This window comes from Lepidochelys kempii, chromosome 1, assembly GCF_965140285.1.
Source record: "Lepidochelys kempii isolate rLepKem1 chromosome 1, rLepKem1.hap1, whole genome shotgun sequence".
Lineage (NCBI taxonomy): Eukaryota > Metazoa > Chordata > Testudines > Cheloniidae > Lepidochelys > Lepidochelys kempii.
The window spans coordinates 9,289,512-9,311,553 of NC_136380.1; the positions used below are offsets into that span (position 1 = coordinate 9,289,512).

Below are 22,042 nucleotides of genomic sequence, written 5' to 3' on the forward strand. Positions count from 1 at the left end.
GGAACTGAGACCTTCCCAGCTTATGTAGAAGATTTGGGCAAAATAAACTATCCCAGCCTTGCTCTGTGCCTGGTTCCTCCTTCATAGAAACATCCTTCTGCTCAGTCCCCAGGGCTGCAAAGCTACAAGGGGGGCCCAGCCAGAGGCTCCTTGGGGCTCTCAGGTTGCCTGGCAGGTGGGTACCTTTGTCCTAAACTGAGGTGGGAGCTGGGCTTGGGCAGAGTATGATCAGTGAGTGTAGGCCTGGCTCCAACCCCTGCTCATCCCCCTGGGGGGCTTTGGGTGCTTTGACTACGGGGGGGCTGCAGAGCAGGGTCTGGGCAATGCAGACAGCGGCAGCATCCTCTCCTGCCTGGTGCTAGGAACCCCCTGTCCCTGGCTCCCCTCACTCGTGCATCCCCATCCCCTGATCTCCTGCCACATGAGGCAGCTACAACGCTACACCCCCAAACTGGGCATTGGCAAGGGACAGGTCCCGTCTCTGAATGCCGGCTGCGCTGTGTTCAGGAGTCCCATCCAGTGCCTTAGGATGAGTAACAGACCAGCTCCAACCTTGTCTGGTGAGGGCACAGCTTGTTCTTCATCCGCACGGGGATGAAAGCAAACCGTGGGGCATGGGAAGGTCAGAAGGGCTGGCTCTCCCCCATGGGGGGGCAGCAGGGTGTCTCTGATCAGAGAGCTTCACCCCCCCCCGCAAACCCTTTCCATCCCAAGCAGTGTCAAGACAGATCTTGGCAAAACTTCATGGTGGCAGATGTCCTGCCCAGCCCTGGAGCCCATGTAGGGACCCTCTGGGAAGAGGCAGGGCCTAGTCCCATGCCAGCCACATGACTACAGCTTTCCCTGGTCCTGCAGGATGCTCTCAGGGTTTATCTTCACCTGGAGCAGCACAACCCCCCCCCCCCCACACACACACAGGTGCAGCTGTGGGGCTTTAGGGAAGCCACTACCCCCCCCCCCCCAGCTGGGAGAGCTTCTCCTGTCAGCATCACTAATCCCCCTCCCCCAGAGCCAGTGGCTATGTTGACCTAGCATGGTCTATGCCCAGGGCTATGGTTGGCCTGGCTACAGCACCCAGGGGTGTGGGTGGAGCAGTGTAGCTATTGCATGGGGCAGTAGGGTGGACCCGGTGTCAGTATGCCCCGGTCTCAGCTGGTCTGGGCAATGGCTGGGGCCTGGGTACAAAGAACCTGGTTTCCTGCTGCTAGAATTCCCAGGAGGCCTGGTTAGCGCGGGCTGAGGGCCCTGGGGAAGGAAGAGAAGTAACTGAAAGTGTGGGGAGATGGGGAGCTGCTGGCAGGGAGGAGCACAGAGCTCTGTGGAGACTCCCTGGGGCAGGGCTGTGGAACGACCCGCTGGCACCAGGCCCAGCAATGCTACTGTCTGCGGCTGTTTGAGCGCTGGGTGGGGCCTCCTGTGGCCAGTCACCAGGCTCTGACACTGGACCCAACCCTGGGGGCCTGGGTGCTTCCAAGCCCCCTGGCTCCAGGGGTTGCTCTGAGTTCTGGCTGCTCTGGCATGTGCTCGGGCTGCAGGTTCCCCATCTAATGCCCCTTCTTGGGCAGCAGGCCTAGGAGGTCCCACTCCCTAGACCCTACTCTGTCCTTCGTGCCCCTTCTTCCAAATCTGCCCATGTGCCAGTTACAACAAGCAGCCCGTGGGCTCTGCAAGGGGCCTTTGCTCTCAGGCCTTGTCCACACAGTTGTTCAGGAGCAGCCCTGCCCAACAGCTCCCTGGGTAGCTGAGCACAGGAGGGTTACAGATCTATGAGAAAACAGACACTGGAATGCAAGTGTGTAGCCCTGGTGTCCCCCCCGCGCTCGCTCTCTGGCTTGTGTTTGAGCTGCGTCTGGGCTCAGGCTGGATCAAGACTCCTGCGTGTTCGCGCTGCCGGACAAAGTCTGACTGGAAATAAGGTGTCAGTGTTTAACTATGAGAGTAATTAACTCTTAGAACCACTCTCCAATGTGAACGGGGGATTCTCCCTCCTCGATGCTGTTTTAAATCCTGACGGGCTGGTTTCCTACGAGCTCTGGTTTCGCTCAGACAGGAATTACTCCAGGACGTGCCCTGGCTGGCGTTAGGCAGGGGATTAGACAAGCTGGTCACAGTGGGCGTCTATCGATCCCCCAGAGAGGTCGGCTCCTGCGTACTGACCCCTTTGCTCAGCACAAGCCATGTGCTAGGCTCTCCCTGTATGTTCCACAGCCCTCACCCCATCACTCTGGGCCTGGCATCCTGCTTCTGGCCCAGCTGCCCTCACTCACCCCCGGGGGCCTTGGTATATTGTTCAAATCGACCACCCTGCCCCGTGCAACTTCCATGGGGACTCGTCACCAGCTACCAGAGCTGCCTGGCTTCCACAGTGAGCAGGGCCAGGTGGAGATGGGTGTGGGGCGGGCATCCCTTGCTCCAGCTCTGGCTCTCTTCATTGCGAGGCTCCTTTCCTGCCTTGTCCCCAGCCCTGGCTGTGCTGGGTAAATGGAGCAGGTCCCACCATGCTGCTGAGGCCCCTGACCTGTCCCCACCCTGCAGGAGAGCTCAGCCCCACCCCACCTCCCCTGAGCAGACCATCTGGTGCTGCCCAGATTCTCCTGAGGGCCAAGAGGTGGCGCTGTGTCCACGTGCGTCCCCTCGGCCATGGACCCAGAGCATCCCGAAGGCACCAGCCCAAGTGAGGCATGCAAGAGACTTGCAGGCTGGGCAAGTCATCCCAGAGGAATGGTGCCCTCAGTGGCGTGGGGGTGAGCGTGCCCCAGATCCTGGGCTGTGCCCTTCTCAGGCTCCTTATGCCATGCAGCGGGAGGAGCTTGGATCAGGCCCAAGAGGATGGGCCCAGCGAGAAGGGCCGAGGGTGCGCCAAGCAGGGCCAGGGAACAGCCTGCGCCATCCGTGCAGTGGGGCCTGCAGGCTTAATCTCTTTGCTCGCTCAGCTAATTCTCCAGCCGGCTGAGGGAGGGTGGGCGGACGCCCCAGGCACCAGGAGGAGGGTCTGGGTCAGGGGTGCCCTGTGCAGCGGGGAGCAAAGATCCGCCCCCGTCCACTCCGCGGAGCTGGCTGCATCAGTGAGTCTCCACTCCTAATCCGGGTCATGCCACCCCGTCAACGTCTGCAGTGAGCAGCAGTGGGTGTCACCGGGCATACCCCGTGCAGACAGCCAAGGTCCCTGTTGTAATTGGCCAGGGCTGTCACCAGTCCGTGGCCCAAGCAACGGGGCCTTTGTCCCCTCCCTTGAGAGACCCTTCTACAGCTGCACCCATCTGACTGCCAGGAAGTTTCCCCAGCTAGTCCAAGCCTCTGTTCCACGTCTTCACTCCATCCCAAAGCTCCTCATCACCCCGCCCCCCCACATACACATCCTGCACCTCCCTAACTAATTCCTCCTCTTGGTGTGTCGCATGGGCTGGGTTCTCCTGGCTCTTCGCCCAGCCGTTATCAACCTTTTTTCATTGCGGACCCCTGCAAAATTTTGAATGGGGGTGCAGACCCCTTCAGAAATCTTAGCTCTAGGCTGCAGACCCCCAGGGGTCTCCTGCTGGCCACCGATTGAAACCACTGCCTTCACCACCTCACAGCCCAGCGAGGCATGGGTGGCTCACTTCACCGTCACCGTGGCAAACTCCCAAAGGCGCGTGGGCTCCTTGCAGAGCCATCCTGGACCGATCTCTGGCTGGGTCCGAAAGCTGATCTTGCTGGCAGGTCAGTTTATGTCCATCAGCGGCAATCTGGTTGTTCCACCAAAGCGTTTGGTGACCACGTGCTCGCCAGCCATGTAGTGGCCTTAGGATCCGCTGGTCTTCCAGCCTGACAAGGTGTCCCTAGCAAGAGAGCTGCCGAAACCGCCAAGGGAGGCGGTTGCAGAGTTTGCGTCGAATAGACTCATTTCTGGTCTTGTCCGGCCACCTGACATGGAGAAGCTGCCAAAGACGGCGAGATTCAGGCCGTCCGCCCGGTGCTCTTCAGCCTTCCTGGGCACCCACGGGTCACTGGTTGGCGCTTCTGAGTTCCCCTCAGTCACGCTCTCCAGCCCCCCTGTTTCCGTGTGTTGCTCCTCTCTGAGCTGCCGGGGCTTCCCTGGGGCTGCCCCAGGAGCGTCGATAACAGCAGGACACAAGCTTTTATGGCTTCGTTGAACGGCCCGACGACATTCTTTGACGAGATCGCAGATCGGGGCGAGGAAGGGAACTGGGCTCATGTGACAGACGGAGGGAGTGTCTGCACTACGGGGCGTAGCTAGATCACCATATCTGTGCCGGGAGAACCCTGCAGTATCACTGCAGCCCACCCCCACGGAAGGGTTTTCCCAGCACTGTGGGAACACTCCCTCCCTCGACAGTGCGTTCCTCCATCGCCCCAGCTGTGCCTTGCCCGGGAGTGAGGTTGGCCTAGTTCCACTGGCCAGGGGAGGAACTTACTGCTATCAGCCTAACCGTAAAGTGGAGACCAGGCCTTAGACTGCCGGGGGGCATTTGACTTAACACTACAGGAGAGCCTAGATTTTGACATTGAGTGCTGTATAAAAGCAATGCAGCACCCCCGGGTAAGGCAAGCAAGAGAGCCTGGCAATGGAGCTTGTTAGGTGCTGTACAACTCCCAGAGGCCGTGCTGATGGGCAGGGCGTGAATGGCCCGGATAGAACAGTGTCTCAACCACAAGTTACAGGGCATGAGGCAGAAATCACTGGGTGAGGTTCTCTGGCCTGCGTGATGCAGGAGATCAGAGTGGATAATCACAATGGTCCCTGGTGACTGTAAAACCCATGAATCTATAAGATTAAGACTGCCTCCAATTTGTCAACAAACGGACTTAAATTTATGAGCTTCTCCATGGTTTATGAGGCACAGAGTCTCTTCCACCCTTTTGCAGCTATTTTAATTCTAGTTGTATTCCTGCAGCACCTCCAAACCCCAGCCACAGACCAGACCACTCTGCCAGGTGCTGTAGAGACACAGAAAAACAAAGGTGGTCTCTGGCCAAAGAGGTGACAGTCTAAGGATAAGACAAGAAGTGCCCCAGACAGATAATAGGGAGCACAAGGGAACAATGAGACACCACCGTACAGTGCGGTGATTGTGACATTCCCCTCTGGTCTTATCTGGACCGGTGATCTGCTAGGTCACTCCAATCCTCGACTCTGGGAGCCAGCCTTGCCCTGCTCTGCTGTGAGAACCCCCACTCCTGGGCTGTTCTCACACAGCCTCTGGCATGTAAGCTGCTCCCAGCTACCTGCAACCGAATGACACTAGCCAATGTCTCCAGTCCCAGACACAACCCTAGGAACCTCCGTCTTGCAGTGTCCAGTTATGCCCATTGGACGCGGCAAGCTTATATGAGTTTATCAGTTTAACAAAGAAATTGATACATACCAGGCTTGTTATCCCAAGGGGAGCCTCTGACACGTTTCAAACCAAGCGCACTGCTTCAGGTAGAAGAAACAAACAGATTTATTAACTATGAAGATGAATTTTAAGTGATTATAAGTCAAAACACAACAAGTCAGATTTGATCAAATGAAATAAAAGCAAAACGCATTCTAAGCTGATCTTAACACTTTCAATGTCCTTACGAACTTAGATGCTTCTCACCACAGGCTGGCTGGTTGCTCTTCAGCCAGGCTCTCCCCTTTGATCAGCGCTTCAGTGGCTTGGTGGTGGTGTCTGTAGATGGAGGTGGAAGAAAGAGAGAGCATGGCAAACATCTCCTCCTTTTATCATGTCCTTTCCACCCCCTTGGCTTTGCTCCCTCCCCCACTTGAGTGTCAGGTGAGCATTAGTCTCTCCAGGCAAGATTAAGCAATTCCCCTGGTGTGGCCTCATGCAGGTGAGTCATTGTATTGTAGCTCCTTGCTGGACAATGGGGTTGATGGGTTATTTGACATCCCGCTGTGGAATTGGTTACTTTCCTTGCTGTTGCCTCTGGGGAGCTAATATCTGGTTGATTCCCCAAGTTACAGGATGTTTTAGTGACCACCATACAACACAATTCTCATAACTTCATATGCATTAGTGATATACATATATGGATAGAGAAATGACTTTCAGCAGATCTTAGACTTTCCTCTGATACCTTACAAGGCATGTGTGATAAATGAAGGGGGGGGAGGGGTAGTTCCCTTTTATGGACAGCCAGCCAGTTAGCTGTAAAATCCCTCTTGGTAGCTGTTCTCTGCTTGCTTTGCCTGTAAAGGATTAAAAAGTCCCCCAGGTGAAGAAAAGGAAGTGGACACCTGACCAAAAGAGCCAATGGGAAGGCTAGAACGTTTTAAAATTGGGAAAGAAACTTTCCCTTTGTCTGTTGTTCTCCGGAGAAGGAGACACAGAGCAGCAATGCTATAAGCAGGAATGCTGTGTAAAGTTTGAACCAGGTATGAAAATTCACTTTCCATACCTTGAAGGAATCACTGGGACAGGGAGGTAACCCCCAGGTGCTTTTGTTTGCTTGTAATTTTTAAGCTGGTCCCCAAGAAAGCTATTCTTGGTACTTAATTTTTGGAATTGCTCTTTTAAAATCTATCAAAAGCCTAAGTTCCAGATGTTTTTTCTTCCTTTTTGTTCTTAATAAAATTTACCTTTTTTAAAAACAGGATTGGATTTTTGGTGTCCTAAGAGGTTTGTGCAAATGCTGTTTAATTAGCTGGTGGAGACAGCTAATTTCCTTTGTTTTCTTTCTCAGCTCTTCCTCGGGGGGAGGGGGAGAGGGGGGTGAAAGGACTTGAGGGTACCCCACAGGGAGGAATTCCCAAGTGCTCCTTCCTAGGTGCAAAGGGTTTTTTTGGATTTGGATGCGTTTACTAAGCCAAGGTCAGAGAAAAGCTGTAACCTTGGGAGTGTAATACAAGCCTGGAGTGGCCAGTATTAATTTTTAAAATCTTTGCGGGCCCCCACCTTCTGCACTCGGAGTGCCAGAGTGGGGATTCAGCCTTGACAGCATGCTGTATATGTAAGATCCCGATGATATGAAAATGAGGAATATGGGGGGTTACAGTATGCTCCCCCAGGGCATAGAATGTCACAGTGATTCCAAAATCAAAGTCTTCACGGAAACATTTCTCCTCCTTCTGAGCTCGCTGGTGTGTAGGGTCACTCTGGAAATGTACACACTAGTTTGTTATTGTAGGGTCTTGTGGAAGTTTGGGGGCTTCACCTCAGTGGTTTGTTATGGTAGGGTTGGTTGCGGCCTGTGTGCACTAGTTTGTTTTTGTACGGCTGGCCTGGGGTTGCATAGAATCATAGGACCCGAGGGGATCTCGAGAGATCATCTGGTCCAGGCCCCTGTACTCCTGGCAGGGGACTGGTTTGTTATCGTAGAGTCACGCTAGGGCTGAGCACACTGGTTGTTATTGTACAGTCAGTCTGGTCCTGTGCACACTAGTTTGTTTTTGTAGGGTTGCTCTTGATAAGCACTGGGCTGCACATACTGGTGTGTTATTGTAGGGTCACTCTGGGCCAAATATTGTAGGGTTTCCTGGCATGAGCACTGGGCTGTGGTGACACAGAGGCCCCTTGTTCTTTGCAAACAACTCCCGCCTCAGACCTGACAAACTCAGTGCACCAAACACACATCTTGCAGGAAATTTACCCAGAAAGAGTAACATGTAAGGCAGGGGTCGGCAACCTTTCAGAAGTGGTGTGCCGAGTCTTCATTTATTCACTCTAATTTAAGGTTTTGCATGCCAGTCACGTTTTAACGTTTTTAGAAGGTCTCTTTCTATAAGTCTCTAATATATAACTAAACTATTATTGTATGTAAAGTAAATAAGGGTTTCAAAATGTTTAAGAAGCTTCATTTAAAATTAAATTAAAATGCAGAGCCCCCCGGACTGGTGGCCAGGACCCGGGCAGTGTGAGTGCCACTGAAAATCAGCTTGTATGCCATGCGTGCCATAGGTTGCCTACCCCTTATGTAACGTATCTAGAGAAAGCTCCTGACTTATCAAGACTCATGATCAATGCGAGATGTATGTGTGGGGAATATTGAAGGAAGAATGTGTTGATATTGACAGTGTGCTTTATGGATGTGGAGTAGAAGTTAATCACCAGGGGATAGTGTGTCTCTATGATGGTCCATTCCAGCTGCAGGGAGTCATGGCCCCGCCCCGGTTAGCCAGGGATGTAATGCCAGGATTCAGTTGTCCAGCCTTGCTCCATCCCAAGATTATCAATGGAAACCCTGAAAGAAAACTGCAAACCTTCGAGACCAGTTGGAGGTGAAAATGGGACATTACAACACACAGGGGATCGCCCTGCCTATGAACAGAGACCAAAGGCTGTTCCACTATACCATGATGGGTGATCCCGATCCTTTCACTAAGGATGGAGACCTCTTGAGGGACAGGGGTGTTCTCATAAAAAACTGGATCCTGGGTCCTGCGAAGCCAGTCGGCTCCGCAACAGACTGAGCGGTGAGGGGGAAACCTACTGTATCAGCTGGGCAGGGGAACTATCGGTAAGTGTAGGCCCAGGTTCGCGTTTCAGGATTTTGTTTAGTCTGGGAACCATTTGTTTCCAGGGCTCTCGCTCGTTTCCAGTAGAATCTTTGTATTTTCTTAAACAAACCTTCCTTTGTTTACTAACAGGTGCTGTGTGGTTTACAGGAGCGGTGATAGAAGGTAACACTGATTAACTGTGGGGTACACTGCTCCTTGGGGGGCAGGAGAGGTGGGATTTCTGTGAGGAGCCAGTGCCAGGGACTGGCTATCACAGGGGAATGATCCAAAGGGACTCGGGGCCTGGGGTGCACCCAGTGTTAACCTGCAAGGCGAAGCCAGGGCTGGCCTAGCCCAGAGGAGAGTGCTTGAGTGGCTGACAGGCCAGTGATATTCGGGAGCTGACACCAGCCACCATAGGCAAGCACCCTCTCGCTAGGGGTAGGGGGTAGCCAGGGGACCCTCAGTCCTGGGTGTCCCAAGAACTGTCCTGGCTCTATGCACCGGTTCATTATTGCAGGGTCTCTCTGGGGAGGCCCACGCTGGTTTGTTATTATAGCTTCCATTCCTCCCTCTGCCTCCTGGGACCGCCTCTCTCTGGCAAGCTCTCGAGCGTGTTCCCCAAGTAATGGCTCATGCCCACCAGGCCCCTACCCCGCGTGGCCCACGGGAGGCAAGCCCGGAGGAAGTCGCAGTGATCCTACTTCCTTTTCCCACGAGGAGATCTACAGGGTTGCAGCTGCCTAGCTTGGTCTTAGGCTAGAGCTGGTGTCTAAAATACTCCGTGCAGCTCACCCATCCGAGCAGGGATTCGCTCGAGTGCTCCCTGCAGCTGCGGCTTGTGAAATTCTGCCTTCCTCTTTCTCCCAGGCCTTCATTTACATGCTGCAAGGCTGGGCACAGGCTGCTGTCCCTGGGGACGTGGCTAGAGGACAGGAAGAGATACAAGCCAGGTCCCTTAGGCGGCCTCAGATCCCTTCGACACTGAGCCCCCCTCGGACACTGTCTCCAGGAGGCCAGGGTGGTGCCCTGCACGGCTGGGCAGGAGACCTGCACTAAGCCCTTGGTCAGCGCCTGGCATGCGTGGGCGTGCATTGCTGGCGTGGGCGTACTGGCCCGCTGCACTCCAAGGGTGGGGCTACCCGGCACTCAGAGATGTGACTGCAGCACGTGGAGACTCACCCCAGCCAGCTTCGACCTCGCTAGCTCACCCCACAGCAGTAACCGTAACAGTGAAGCTGCCATAGCATGAGCTAGCCCTGCCCGCCCAGGACCTGGGTACCGGCTCGAGTGGCCTGGGCACATGCTAAGCCAGATCCACGCTAGCTCGGGTACGTGTACACGCAGTCACACCTCCTGACGGCAGTGTAGACGTACCCCTAGTGTGGACGCGGCTTATACTGGCAAAGCTAATGAGGATCTCGCTTAGTCCAGCCCTCCCTAAACCCCCCCATACAAAACAATCTATACAGGCAAAAGTGCAGCTTTGTCAGTATAACTGTGTCTACACTTGGGATCAGGTCAGGGATCAAACCCCTGCCCCACACAGCTACGTGTACAGTGTAGACCTGGCCTCATTCACTGCTACTGTCATTGGGTGTCATTGCATTGACTCCGCTGGGGTTCCAGCCCCTTCTCCCCATGCCTGGAGGAGGGGTGGGGTCGAGGGGCGGTGACTCATCAATCAGCTGTGACATTCCCCCTTCTGATTGGGAGGCAGCATGGGTGGGGGAGGCCCCTCCAGGGCTCTTCAGTTGTGGAGGGGGATCATCAGCGATCCAAGAGGTCCACAACCCCTGCGGCCCGACAAGGGAGAGCTGAGTCCCGCTTCCAGGCACCCTGCTGAGCTGTGGCTTCCCCTCTCCTTCCTCGGGGTGAAGATGTTTGCAGCGGGGGGAGGGGAAGGTTTTGTGCCTCACGTGCCAGTCACATCCTTATTGTGGGACAAAATGCAGCCCCCCTCCCGCCCCCCCGGTTTGTACTGAAACAGGATTAAAGGGGAGGGTCTATTTGTAGCTATAGAGCAGTGACAGGTCAGTGGTTTGCTCACACCCTGGCTGATCTCCGCAGGGTACTGAGTTTGAATCCTGATTCCCAGGCGATCCCCTCGCAGGAAGTGGCATGCCAGTCGGTGGCACCCTCCCCCCGCAGCCAGTCCCGAAGCAATACCCCAATGCGGTGCTTGGGGGCGCTGTGCTGCTGGCAAAGTACGGCCATTTGGGTGAGAGGCCAGGCCAAGGGCCTTGCCCACTTGTGGATTTTGTTATTATCACCCGCCCTTCTGAAAGGCTGAGGAACTCTTTCCATACCGAGCCTGAGTTCCCCTCCTGATTTGCAGAAGAGTTAGCACATTAATGGTTAGCCTCACTAAATTCCAACTCAGGCAATTACATTCTGTTGCCCTAAATTCTTCTTCTGGTTTCAACCGGTGTTCTTCTTCACTTCCTGACTCAAATGGTTGTGCGATGATCCTGTATCTTTTAAACAAACAGCAGGATCCCATGCACACTTCCCCACCCCTGGATCCCACGGGAGTCCTGGATTCCTCCAGGAATCAAACAATAATCTTGGAATATGTCCAACCAAAACTGGCAACCCGACCCCCAGGCTGCTCTGTCTTCTCTCTCTCCTAAGCTCCTGTGAGCCATGACTGGCGTTGTGTGTACTGACCAGTCAAACTGATCACACTTGTTTACTCAAACCGGTATTTTCCAAGAAGAATCATTCTTTACTCCACATGGACACTTCGCCATGAAATGTTTGGTTTTGACAATTTTTTTGTGTGTGGGGGGGTGTTTTTTGTTGAACCCCCCCATTTCTTTTTTGTTTGTTCAGTTTTGGTAAAACTGAAAGATTTCAACCACTGGAGCAAAAATTTTCAGGAAGCCCACAAGTGTTCACCCTACTAGCCACTTTTTTTTTTTTTTTTTAATTTTCGTTTGCTGTTTTTTTGGCTTTTCAACAAAATCCTGAGGAATCTGGAAAGAAGAATTTCAGGGAACACAGTTTCTAAAATGTCATCAACATTTTTCATGGGAGGAAATAAACCATTTCCTACCATGTTCTGTTACACAGTGGTGAGCACGTTGTCAGCCCTAAACAAATATGAAGTAAGATTATTTATTTAGTAGCATCTTGTGCCTCTAACCAAGATCAAAGCCCCATTGTGCTAGCTGTCTACTATACAAACATGTAGTACAAGACAGGGCTTTGGACTCCAGCTCCAGGAAAAAACCTGCAGCTCCACTGCTCCGGAGCTGCTCCGCGCTCCAGATCTGGGCTTCGCTCCAAAGCCCTGGTACAAGACAGTTCCTATTATGAAGAGTTTGCAATCTAACTAGACAAGCCAGAATTATTATCTTCCTTTTATAGAGGAGAAATATCAAAGCACAGCGCTTAAGTGATCTGCCCAAGGTCCTGCAAGCAGTGGCTGGGGGGGTGACAAGCAGGGATCCTAGAAATCTGTTTGCTACAGAAAAACCCAGCATTTGCGTTTTTACAGAGAATCTTTAGTTTTTACATTTTGTGAACAAATAAAAATATATTGAGTAGAACCGCATTTATCCGAGCCTCCAGTATCCAGCTCTCTGTATTAACAGAACCACCAGCTGAGACAGTCCAAGCCCCAGCCACCTGGGGGCTGATTGCCCCAGCCACCTGGGGGCTGATTGCCCCAGCCACCTGGGGGCTGATTGCCCCAGTCCTGGTGCTGTCAGCCCCAGGCGGCTGGTGGTTCTGTTAATACAGAGAGCTGGATAATGGAGGCTCTGAGAAATGGGATTCTACTAAGTTCAGCGTTTCATTTTAATGGTGGAAAAACACGGATTTTTATGTTTTTTTTTATCAGAGAATGTTGGGGTTTTTTTTATCGCAGAAAACTAGGATCCCTGGTGATAAGCTGCAGCTGCAATCCACCCCAGAGGTGGCAGCCACATAAAGAACCTTTTAAATGGGATCCTTCCCAATGGAAGGTGACTAGTGCTACAAGGGAGACAAGGCATGGGAGGTAATATCTGTTATTGGGCCAACTTCTGTTGGTGAGAGAGACCAGCTTTGGGGCTTACACAGAGCTCCTAGATCTGTGCTAAAACACAGATCTATAAAGTATCAGAGGGGTAGCCTGTCTCCACAAAAATAATGAGGAGTCCGGTGGCACCTTAAAGACTAACAGATTTATTTGGGCATTAGCTTTTGTGGGTAAAAAACTCACTTCTTCAGATGCATGGAGTGAAAATTACAGATACAGATATAAATATACTGGCACATGAAGAGAAGGGCATTACCTTACACTTGGAGAACCAGTGTGGACAAGGCCAATTCAGTCAGGGTGGATGTGGTCCACTCCCAATAATTGATGCATCTGAAGAAGTGGGTTTTTTACCCACAAAAGCTTATGCCCAAATAAACTTGTTAGTTCTAAAGGTGCCACCGGACTCCTCCTTGTTTTTAAGTAATTGATGAGGAGGTCTCAATACCAAGAGAAGGAAAATTGCTTTTGTAGTGAGCCAGCCACACCCAGGCCCTACTCAAGCCCAAATTAATGGTGCTGAGTTTGCAAATAAATTGTTTCAGAGTAACAGCCGTGTTAGTCTGTATTCGCAAAAAGAAAAGGAGGACTTGTGGCACCTTAGAGACTAACCCATTTATTTGAGCATGAGCTTTCGTGAGCTACAGCTCGCTTCATCCGATGCATGCAGTGGAAAATACAGTGGGGAGATTTATATACACACAGACCATGAAACAATGGGTGTGACCGTACACACTGTAACCAGAGCGATCAGGTAAGGTGAGCTATTACCAGCAGGAGGGGGCGGGAACCTTTTGTAGTGCTCATCAAGGTGGGCCATTTCCAGCCCTTGACAAGAACGTCTGAGCAACAGCGGGGGGACAAACATGGGGAACTAGTTTTACTTTGTGTAATGACCCATCCACTCCCAGTCTTTAAGACCCAGGCACTGTCCCTGCATGCAACTGATGAAGTGGGCGGTAGCTCAGGAAAGCTTACGCTCAAATAAATTTCTTAAGTCTCTAAGGCGCCAGGAGGCCTCCTGTTCTTTTTGTGGATACAGACCAACAACGGCTGCTCCTCTGAAACCCGTCCCTTTAAGGGCAGCCACCCGTTGTCACGCAAGGCTGCAGGAGGAAGTTTATTCATCACTTATGATGCCACTAGCTACCTTTTTCGGCCCGGGGGGCTGCGTTCGCCCTCTCCCTCCACGGGCTGAGCAAGACATGCTCCGACGGGCGGAGCGGGACCGCATCTAGCAGGAAGAGGGCGCGCTGCGGGGAAGCGGCCCCGCCTGCGGGAGCGGTCCCGGGGAGGGGAGCGGAGCCGCGCCGCGCCGCGCCGCGCCGGGCCGGCCCCAGGCGGCGAAGCGGGAGGAGAGCGGCTGGCCAGACGCTCGGCAGCGAGGGGGCGCGCGAGCGGCCCCGGCGAAACTTTTGCAGCCGCGCCCGGGGGAAAAGCCCAGGCGCGAGCGGCGGCGCTTGCTGGTGCTCCCCTCCCTTCTCCTTTTTTGGGAAGGGAGAGAAACCACGCGGCTGTTTGCTCAGGAGCAACTCCCCCCCCCCCCCCGCGGCTCCTGCCCGCAGCCCTGAATGTCCCATTGTCCCGGGAGCTTGGCCCCCGCCCCCCCGGGGATGTTGGAAAACCCTCGCCCTTTGCTCCGCATCGGCGCTGGCGCGGGGGCGGAGGGGGCTTCCTGGAGGAGGAGGGAGCCCGTGCGCAGCCCCCGCTCCGGCTCCTCGCAACTTCTCCTCCTTTTGTTCTGCAGGAGGAAACTTTCTCCCCGGCCCGGGGCAGAGCCGGGGCGGGCTCCGGCCAAGGAGGCGGCGGGGCGGGACCCCTCGGCCTGGGCTCCCCGCCCCCGAACCGCGGCGGCCCCGGCTGGGTCCCGGGGGCCCCGGACAACGCCCGCGGCGCGCCCGGCCCCGGCCCCGGCCCCGGCCCCGCGGCGCGCCCGGAGGGAGGCGGCTGCGCCCTGCCCGGGGGGATGTTAGCCCCGAGCCGGGCTGGGCTGCGGGCGCTTCGCTGCCCATTGCCCCGGGCGCTCGGGCTCGGGGGCGCTCTGGGGCGGCCTGGAGCGAGCTGAACTTGGTTGGTTGGTTTGTTTTCGGTTTTGGTTTTTGTGGCGGGGGTTGCCGCCGCCCTTGGCGACCTGAGCGCGGGCCCCCCCCGGCCTGAGCCGGCCCCCGGGAGGGGCATGGCGTGCGGCGCGGGGAGCGGCGCCAGCCCGGGGCCCGCCAGCCCGGCACCGCTCTGGTACCACCGGGACCTGAGCCGAGCGGCGGCGGAGGAGCTGCTGGCCAGAGCCGGGCGAGACGGCAGCTTCTTGGTGCGGGACAGCGAGAGCGTCTCGGGCGCCTACGCCCTCTGCGTGCTGTGAGTCCTCCGCCCGGGCGCCACGGGGATGGGCGCGGGCGGGACGTGGAGGAGGGGGGGGGGAGGATCAGGCACAAAACCCCCTGGCCTGTGCAGGAGACCAGCAGGGCAGGGGTCGGTGCAATGGGCTGGCGCGAGCGGGCTTGTCCCGGCTGCGGGTACCCCTGCCCCGGGGCTGTATGTGCAGTGTAGGGACCGGCGGCGGACCCTGACTTCCCTCCCCGGCCCGGCCGAGCCCAGGGCGCTGGGGTGCCCCAGGGACAGGGCTTGCCCCCGGGGACTGGCTTTCCTTCCGGCCGGCGCTTCGGGGGCGGGTAAGCTCAGGGAGGAGGGGGGGCAGGAGTAAGCCCCCCACCCCGGGGGCGGGCGGTTAGATCTGCTGTCACCAGATCCTGCAGCGTGCTCTGCCAGTGTCCCGTACTCCGCCCCAGCCATGGATCAAGGCCCCCCGTGGGCTAGGGGCTGTACAGAACAGACAGCCCCAGAGAGCTGAGAAAGTTAGAGGCCATAACACTCTGTGTGTGTGTGTGTAGGGACAAGCTCCCCTACGCAGAGCTGTTTGTATAATGGACACCAGCATCCAGGTATGGCGGTTGGACCTCAGACCTGTGAATCGGGTGGTCCAGCTGCACATCTCTCTTGGGCAGCGGGAGTCGGTATAATTGGGACTGTAGTGCCTAGCGCCAGCCCCAACCAAGGTAAGGGCCCCAAGGTGCTACCGGAGACCGCCTTGAAGGATTTACTAGGGACAGTGGGTGGCAGCAAGATCGGGCTAGGGTGGGAGGGGGCACCTGAGGCACGGACCAGCCATGTGATTCGCCCCAGGTCAGGCCGGGAGGCTGTTGCGGGCCTGGGATTTGAATCCAGACCTTCCCCAGTCCATGAAGGTTTTGCTTGGCGGGTTCTCTGGCTCCAGTGATGGGAGTGACAGAAAACCCCAAAATGAGGTGAAATAAACCCAGGGCTGGGGGCCTAGGGTTCTACTCCTGACTCTGCTACTGATTTGCTGTGACTGTTAGGCATGTCCCTTAACTTCTGTGTGTCTCAGGCCAGGTCTACACTTAAAACTGATAACTTCTGTGTGTCTCAGGCCAGGTCTACACTTAAAAGTGAGATAACCTAGCTATGGTTCTGTGCAATGGAATTAGGTCAACCTAAGGCCCTGTGTAGACGCGGCTGGGACGAGGGAAGAATTATTCCATTGAGCCATTTACCAGCGGGGTGGGGTAGCTACATGGATGGAAAAACCCTTCTGTTGATGTAGGATGCGTCTATGCTCCAGGTCAGAGCTGGGCCACTGCAGTGTAAAGTGAGGGGGTGATCCTGCCTCCCAGTGGGGCAGGGCTGGGTTGTTGGGTAAAGTGCTAGCTACAGGTCCCCTTCCTTGACTGGCCTTGCAAGGTAGGATGCAAGGTGTCTGCAGCTGAAAGAGATGAGAAGGCAGTTCCCTCTTTGCTCATGGCGTGAATCCCACTGCACTGTGGGTCTGGTCCCCTGCAGAGTCAGCCATTCCCCCTCCCCGACATGGCGTGTGGGCCTGTCCCACATTAGGATGGGGGAGAAAAAACAGAACCCATGATTGAAACCCCCCAGACATGGGCAAGGGGTTCTGGGGTGGGGGATTGGAAGCTCAAGTGATGGGTGGGACTGTAAGAGCCAGCTTAGGTGGGCCGGGGCATGAGATGACCTTTGAGGCTTTGATTTTGAAATCAAAATCCTGCTCCTGCTCTTGGGGAGTGTGACAGGGAGGCGTTTTTCCATCGTTAACCCCCCCAGCCAGTCCCCTTTCCAACTGTTGGACACTCGACTTAACTCGCAGCAGCTGGGGCTCAAGGATGTGCTGGAGCCCGTGTAGGGTCAGCGCCGATGCCAGGCACCTTCCAGTGCTGGAGGAGCCGGGTTCCAGGCTGCGACGTTCAGATCGGAGCTTCGGCCGAGTTTACAAGGGTGTTGTAGGTCCAGCCCATTACTCTCTAACAAATCTCTGGCCAACTGGGACCCCTCCTTGCACAGAATTTCACAACCGTCTGGCTGCAACTCAAATCCACCTGCTTCTAAAGCCCAGAGTCCTGCCACTTTTGCTGAAGGAGAATCCCCATGAATTAGCAGTCTTGGGCCTATGCCACACAGTGGAGGAGTTTGAATTCCATCCAATAGAGGTCAGTGTTCCATGTCCACACTTGGCAGCTCATTACAGTAGCAACGGGGGCCAGTCACAAAACTCAGAGCGGCATCCGGACTTCCTCAGACTTGTTTGGATCCAGGCCTCATGCTGCCTCATGTTGCATCCTTTCACTGTGCAGGTCTCAACGCTGGGCTCCGTGCAGCATCTGCTGGGGGTGGTTTGTCCTGTTTCACTCTAGAAAGGTCCCATTGTTGTGCCCTGACTTTCCTTTCTCTGCAAATCTCACCCGTCCCGGCTGCAAATCTCACCCGTCCCGGCTCCTTGTCTTGGTGCCTGGGAAAGGGTGCATGGTCGCCCCACTGACACGAACCCTGCCACGGGGCTAGAACTTGGTGCTTCCCAACATACTAGGTCAGCCGGCTACAGGAGGGCAGCCGAGAGGCCTGAGCTGCTCCGTGACCTTGAGCAAGTCGCTTCCTGTCTCTGCACCTAGTGGGTGGTAGGTGGTGGTAAGAACCTGCCTGCGCTGGGTGTTTGTAGCAGGCCCGTCTTGGGCAGCAGCCACTGGTAACCCATGGCTAGGGCAGGGAGGGGGAACTAGAAGTACCAGCTCTCATTAACCGTGGCTGCAGTCCAGTCGGCCCACGCCGGGGGCCATCAGTCTATCCCTTTGAGGTGTGTGTCCTTAGTGGGCCAAGTGAATCCGTGAGCCTGCAGGGCTCGGGCAGCCTGTCCAAACTCCCTGGCACAGCCGATTGCCACTGGCAGAGGGAATGAGACATTCAATGGGGAGATGCCCAGTGAGGCCGTTGCCAGGTTCCCTATGGGTGCCCACCTCCCTTCTCTGATACGGCCCTGCCAAGGGGACAGTTATGTTGCAACGTCCCGGCAGGGCTGTGTGCAGCATAGTAACTGTGTCATAGGTCCTCTACTGCTACCGGCTAATGGGGATTCTCCTTTAGCTCAAGTGGCATGGCCTGGGCTTCTTGGAGCGGACAGATGAGGGGGGTCTGTCTCTGCTGTGGACAGGTGATGACCACCGGGAAGCCGCAGGTAGCTGGGGATATTCTGCCAACACATTGCGGTGTGTGGCTGTGGGACTGGGGCCCTCTTGAAGCCTAGGGATCTCTGGGCACTCTGCCAATCAGCCATTCGGGCCCCTGATTCCAAGTAAACAGGTGGAATGTGATGTCCGGACTCCGGGAGAGGGGTGCAGCCAGAGGTTAGGGAATGAAGAGTTTTTTTTGGTACGGCAGCTTCCGCAGACCCGCCTGGGAGCAGTCTGGGCTCACACTGGAACCCCTGAGCAATGAATTTGGGCCTCCCTTCATGAGCCAGGCAGCAAGTGTCCCTGCTTTGTGCTTTTATTACAAAATCCATCTGCCCCAAGCCAAGCCAGTCAGCTGCCTGCGACCGCCCTCGTCGCAAAGGTCTGGGGATCTGTACGGATCCCTTCCTCTCAGAGAGAGGAAACTATCCTCTAGTCCGGCCCCTCGGCGCCCGAGCAGGGCTGTGCTGGCTGGTGTTTCTTTAGAGGCGCTGGTTCTGCGGGTGACCTGGGCTGGGTTGGGTTGCGTGGGCAGGGCTGAGGTCCGCTCACATGGTAGCCCTGGAGGAAATGACCTGGCGATTTTCTGTCGCCTCGTGGACCAGTTCCGCGATTCTCTCAGTCTTGTCTAGTCAGCGCTGCTCGGGGGCGAGGCGTTGCCGAGGCGCTGTGCTAACTTGGCCGCTGGCGTGGGGGACACGCGGGGGTTTGGGTGGCGGCGGGGATGCCGCGCGGCGTGGGCAACGGCACGGCCGGAACGCTGCCCCTCCTGCCTGCGCCATAGGAAAATCCCCGCGAGTAGCGGGCACTCGAGTGACTCTGCATCTGCCCTGTCGCGAGCGGAGAAACCGCTCGCCCGCGTGCCAGTCAGTGGAAGTATTCCAGCTTGGGTAGCAGCAACATCGGGAAATCCCAGCCCGGAGCAGGGCCCCACGAGTTCCGGTGGGGACGGCTGTAGGGGAGAGGGTCCTGGAACAGAAAGTATTTGAGAAATACCACACTGGAGGGAGCTTGCGCCTTGCCGAAAGCCACAGGGCAAAGCTGGGCTGGGAGCTCAGCGCTGCGGGATTCACCATTTAGGAGCCCATCTTTGTGAATCCTGCCCCCAGCCCTGTGCTCTAGCCACTAGCACACGCTGCCTCTCAGCCCACAGTGCCGGGGGGCTGGGCTGCGCCGGGCTGGGTGCTCTGGGCACCCTGACTGTTTGCCCGCCTCCTGCTGTGAGCTCCTCCTGGCCTTGGAGCCCCCGAAGGGCTGGCCCTGGAAAAGCAATTTCCTCTCTTCGCAAACACGCTCCAGCTCCAGCTGCTGCCCTGGGCACAGTGCCGAGTATGCCCGCTCCCTCCCCTCATGCATGGTGCCTTTGTGCTGTGGTGAGAACGCTCTGTTCCTTCGCGCCGCACAGAGAAGGGCCAGCTTTAATTACACAGCCCCCCACCCCCCTGCTTCCCCACGGAGAGCGCTTCCCTCCTCCCCCCGCCCCCATGGGCTTTCCACCCTCTCCTTGCTTGTTACCACCGGGCTGCTGCCTCAATGGCAGCTTTGTGTCTCCTTGGGGCCTAAGGAGAGCCCCGGCAATTGCACTGTAGGTGCTGGACTGGATCTTCTCCCCTGGGCTCCCTGCTGGGGGAGGGGGCACGCGAGTTTCCATGGCTCTGTCACTGTTTGGCCTCTTGGCTGAGACTCATCCTCCCCCTCCCCACCGCGAGATGTGGTGGGGGCGCTTGTCCGCTGGGCTGAGATGGCTCAAACTCGCTTCAGCTAGGCCCCCGAACAGTCAGGGGCTGGTGTTGTCTGTAAATGACAGCAGCCCTGGGCTGGATTCAAACCAGCGGCTGAGAGGGGACGGAGGCTGGATCTTTCATGGGCTGCCTCTGCCTTGCCCACCGCCATTTCTCCATCCAGGCAAATGGCCGGCAGAGACCTGGGCAAGCTGCCCTGCTCTGACCCAGCTGATGACTGGGCTCCCCGGGCCTGGGTCTGTTGCCCGTCCTGGATCCCGGCAGCTCTGTGTGGGCTTTTCACCGAGAGAGAGGGCACGGAGGTCGCCTGGCGCCGTGTGTGCCTGAGTCGCGGAGGGCAAAATAAACCACTGCTGGGACCTAAAAATAACTGCGTGGAAGTTGGACAGGGAGTGTTCCTGGGTTACAGGAAGGCAAGCGGGTTCCTTAACCCTTCGCAGGGTTCCACCTTCACAGATGCGCTGGCGGCCCCTGGGGAAATCTTTAAATGTGGCCGTCTCCTGCTGTCACGCCTCGCCCCCTGTCCCGGGAGGAGCCGGCGCCCCCGTGGGTCGGTGTGAAAATCCGGCCTGATGGCTCTGGTTCGGGAAAGGTTGACTAATGATTAACGGACGCGAGCCGCTCGTTCGGGTGGGTGGTTACAGGCGCCTCAGGGGAGGGTGCGCTGGAGGGTTTCAGGAACTGATTAATCTGCAAACGGCTCTTTAACCCTTTATCCACGGTAGAAAGCGTGATGGAGAAATCAGCGGTGAGCTCTGAAGGCTCCGGGTTTTGGCTGATCTGAGCCAGTTGAGGCTGCAGCACTGGCTTGGCCCTGAAGGAAGGACGGCCTAAGGGGTTCTGGTGCCATGTTGGGAGGCCGCCAGGCAGTTCTCAGCTCTGCCCCGGACTCCGTGTGACCATGGGCAAGTCACTTCATGTCCCAGTGCGTCAGTTTCCCAGCTGGGAGTAATGCCGGTATTATCCTTTAGCTGCAGCATGGGGGCCCCGGGCTCTCCCTGCACAGAGCAGGGCCCTGTTGCGCTGGGCGCTGTACAAACCCAGACACTCCCTGCCCCAAAGAGCTGCCTGGCCCAGCACTGCCCTGCTTCCCCGGGCGGAGTGAGGAGGGATACAGTCTAGAAAGCAGAGCACTCAGCTGTTAGGGTAAAAGTCTTACCAGCGCTTTAGATCTACCTACCTCTGCCGGGAGAGGGGTGCAGGGCGCATTCCCATTGCTCTACCTTGCTGATTCGTGACCTTTTCCCTGCAGCCGCTCCTGTTCCCCCAGCACTGGAAAAGCCTGTAGGAGCCCCATCCGCCCCCTTCTCCCCAGGCAAAGCCCCTGGCCGCTCCCCTCCCTCCCCCCCATTGTCCGGCTCTGACTCGTCCTCCCCATTGATCTGGCTAACAGAGCAGGTATTGACCCGCGGGCCTGCTGCTGGGGCAGGCGCCAGGGAGCAATGCCGCAGTGTCTGCTGGCACTTGCCGAAATCCCGAGAGGAGGGAAGCTGCTGACCTGCCGACTGGCCCCTCTCGGGGTCAGTGGGGTCAGACCAGCCTTCAGAGCCTGCCCGCTGTGGGCTGGGGATCTCGTCCGACTGGCTCAGCTCTGCCGCTTGCTGCTGGGCCGAGCGCTGGGGGTGAGGGGTGCAGCCAGACCCTGAAATCAGCAGGAGAGGAGAATCTTTATTTTTCTGCCCCCTGGCCCCAGGGCAGAGAGCTGCCAGGCGGACAAATGAGAGGATCACAGCTGAATCCAGGGGCATGCACCCTGGGCCTTTGAGGGGCGCTCCTGACTTGGGGTGCTGATCCCCCGTGCAGTGCAGCAGTCGGAGAGGGCATTAGCATGGGGGGGAGGGGGCCCTGTTGGGGGAGGGGATGTTTGCCCAGGAGGGGATGTTTGCTCGGCAGAGGGGGAGACATTCCTCTCGCAGAGGGTTCTGCCGTATTGATTTACAGAGCAAAGGCCACCAGCGCTGGCAGCTCGGCCGGCCGCGCCGGGCTGCTGGAGCGGAGATGGCCTGAGCCCCACAGCTGGGAGGCTTGGAGCCAGGTTGCCGAGCCATGGCATTCCTCTGTCGTCAGCTGGTGCCCAGGCCCCAGAGCAGCAGGGCGTCCCTCCCCTCCCCCGCCTGGTTGAATCATCGTCAGCACCCACCGCATGGAGCCTCAGGGAAACTGCACGGATTATCCAACCCGTCCGGCTTTGACGAGCTCCTGATGTCAGGGAGGGCCTGGCCAGTGCTGACTGCTGCCAGCCCCATCCCCAGGATCCATTCCCAACCCCTGCCACGTCCCCAGCCTGGTACATCTCCCTCCTCCCCCCCCCCCCCCCCCC

At 56.7% G+C, this 22,042-nt stretch overlaps 1 protein-coding gene and 1 long non-coding RNA gene across 3 annotated transcripts in view; one reads left to right on the forward strand and one right to left on the reverse strand.

Moving 5' to 3' along the window:
* Nucleotides 1-4,827: 4,827 nt before the first annotated feature.
* Nucleotides 4,828-5,900, reverse strand: LOC140907516 (uncharacterized). The gene is made up of 3 exons (XR_012157513.1): nucleotides 5,586-5,900; nucleotides 5,367-5,416; nucleotides 4,828-4,938 (listed from the first exon to the last, which is right to left on the reverse strand). It is a non-coding gene; the product is annotated as an uncharacterized LOC140907516 (long non-coding RNA).
* An 8,720-nt stretch (nucleotides 5,901-14,620) lies between these two features.
* Nucleotides 14,621-22,042, forward strand: part of INPPL1 (inositol polyphosphate phosphatase like 1) — a 74,498-nt gene continuing 67,076 nt past the window's right edge. For both annotated transcript variants that reach the window (XR_012157509.2, XM_073333644.2), the window contains exon 1: nucleotides 14,621-14,807. Coding sequence is in view for 1 of the 2 variants with exons in the window: in XM_073333644.2 (XP_073189745.1) it covers nucleotides 14,629-14,807 (179 nt within the window). In the remaining variant the exon portion in view is untranslated. The remainder of the gene's footprint in view (nucleotides 14,808-22,042) is intronic.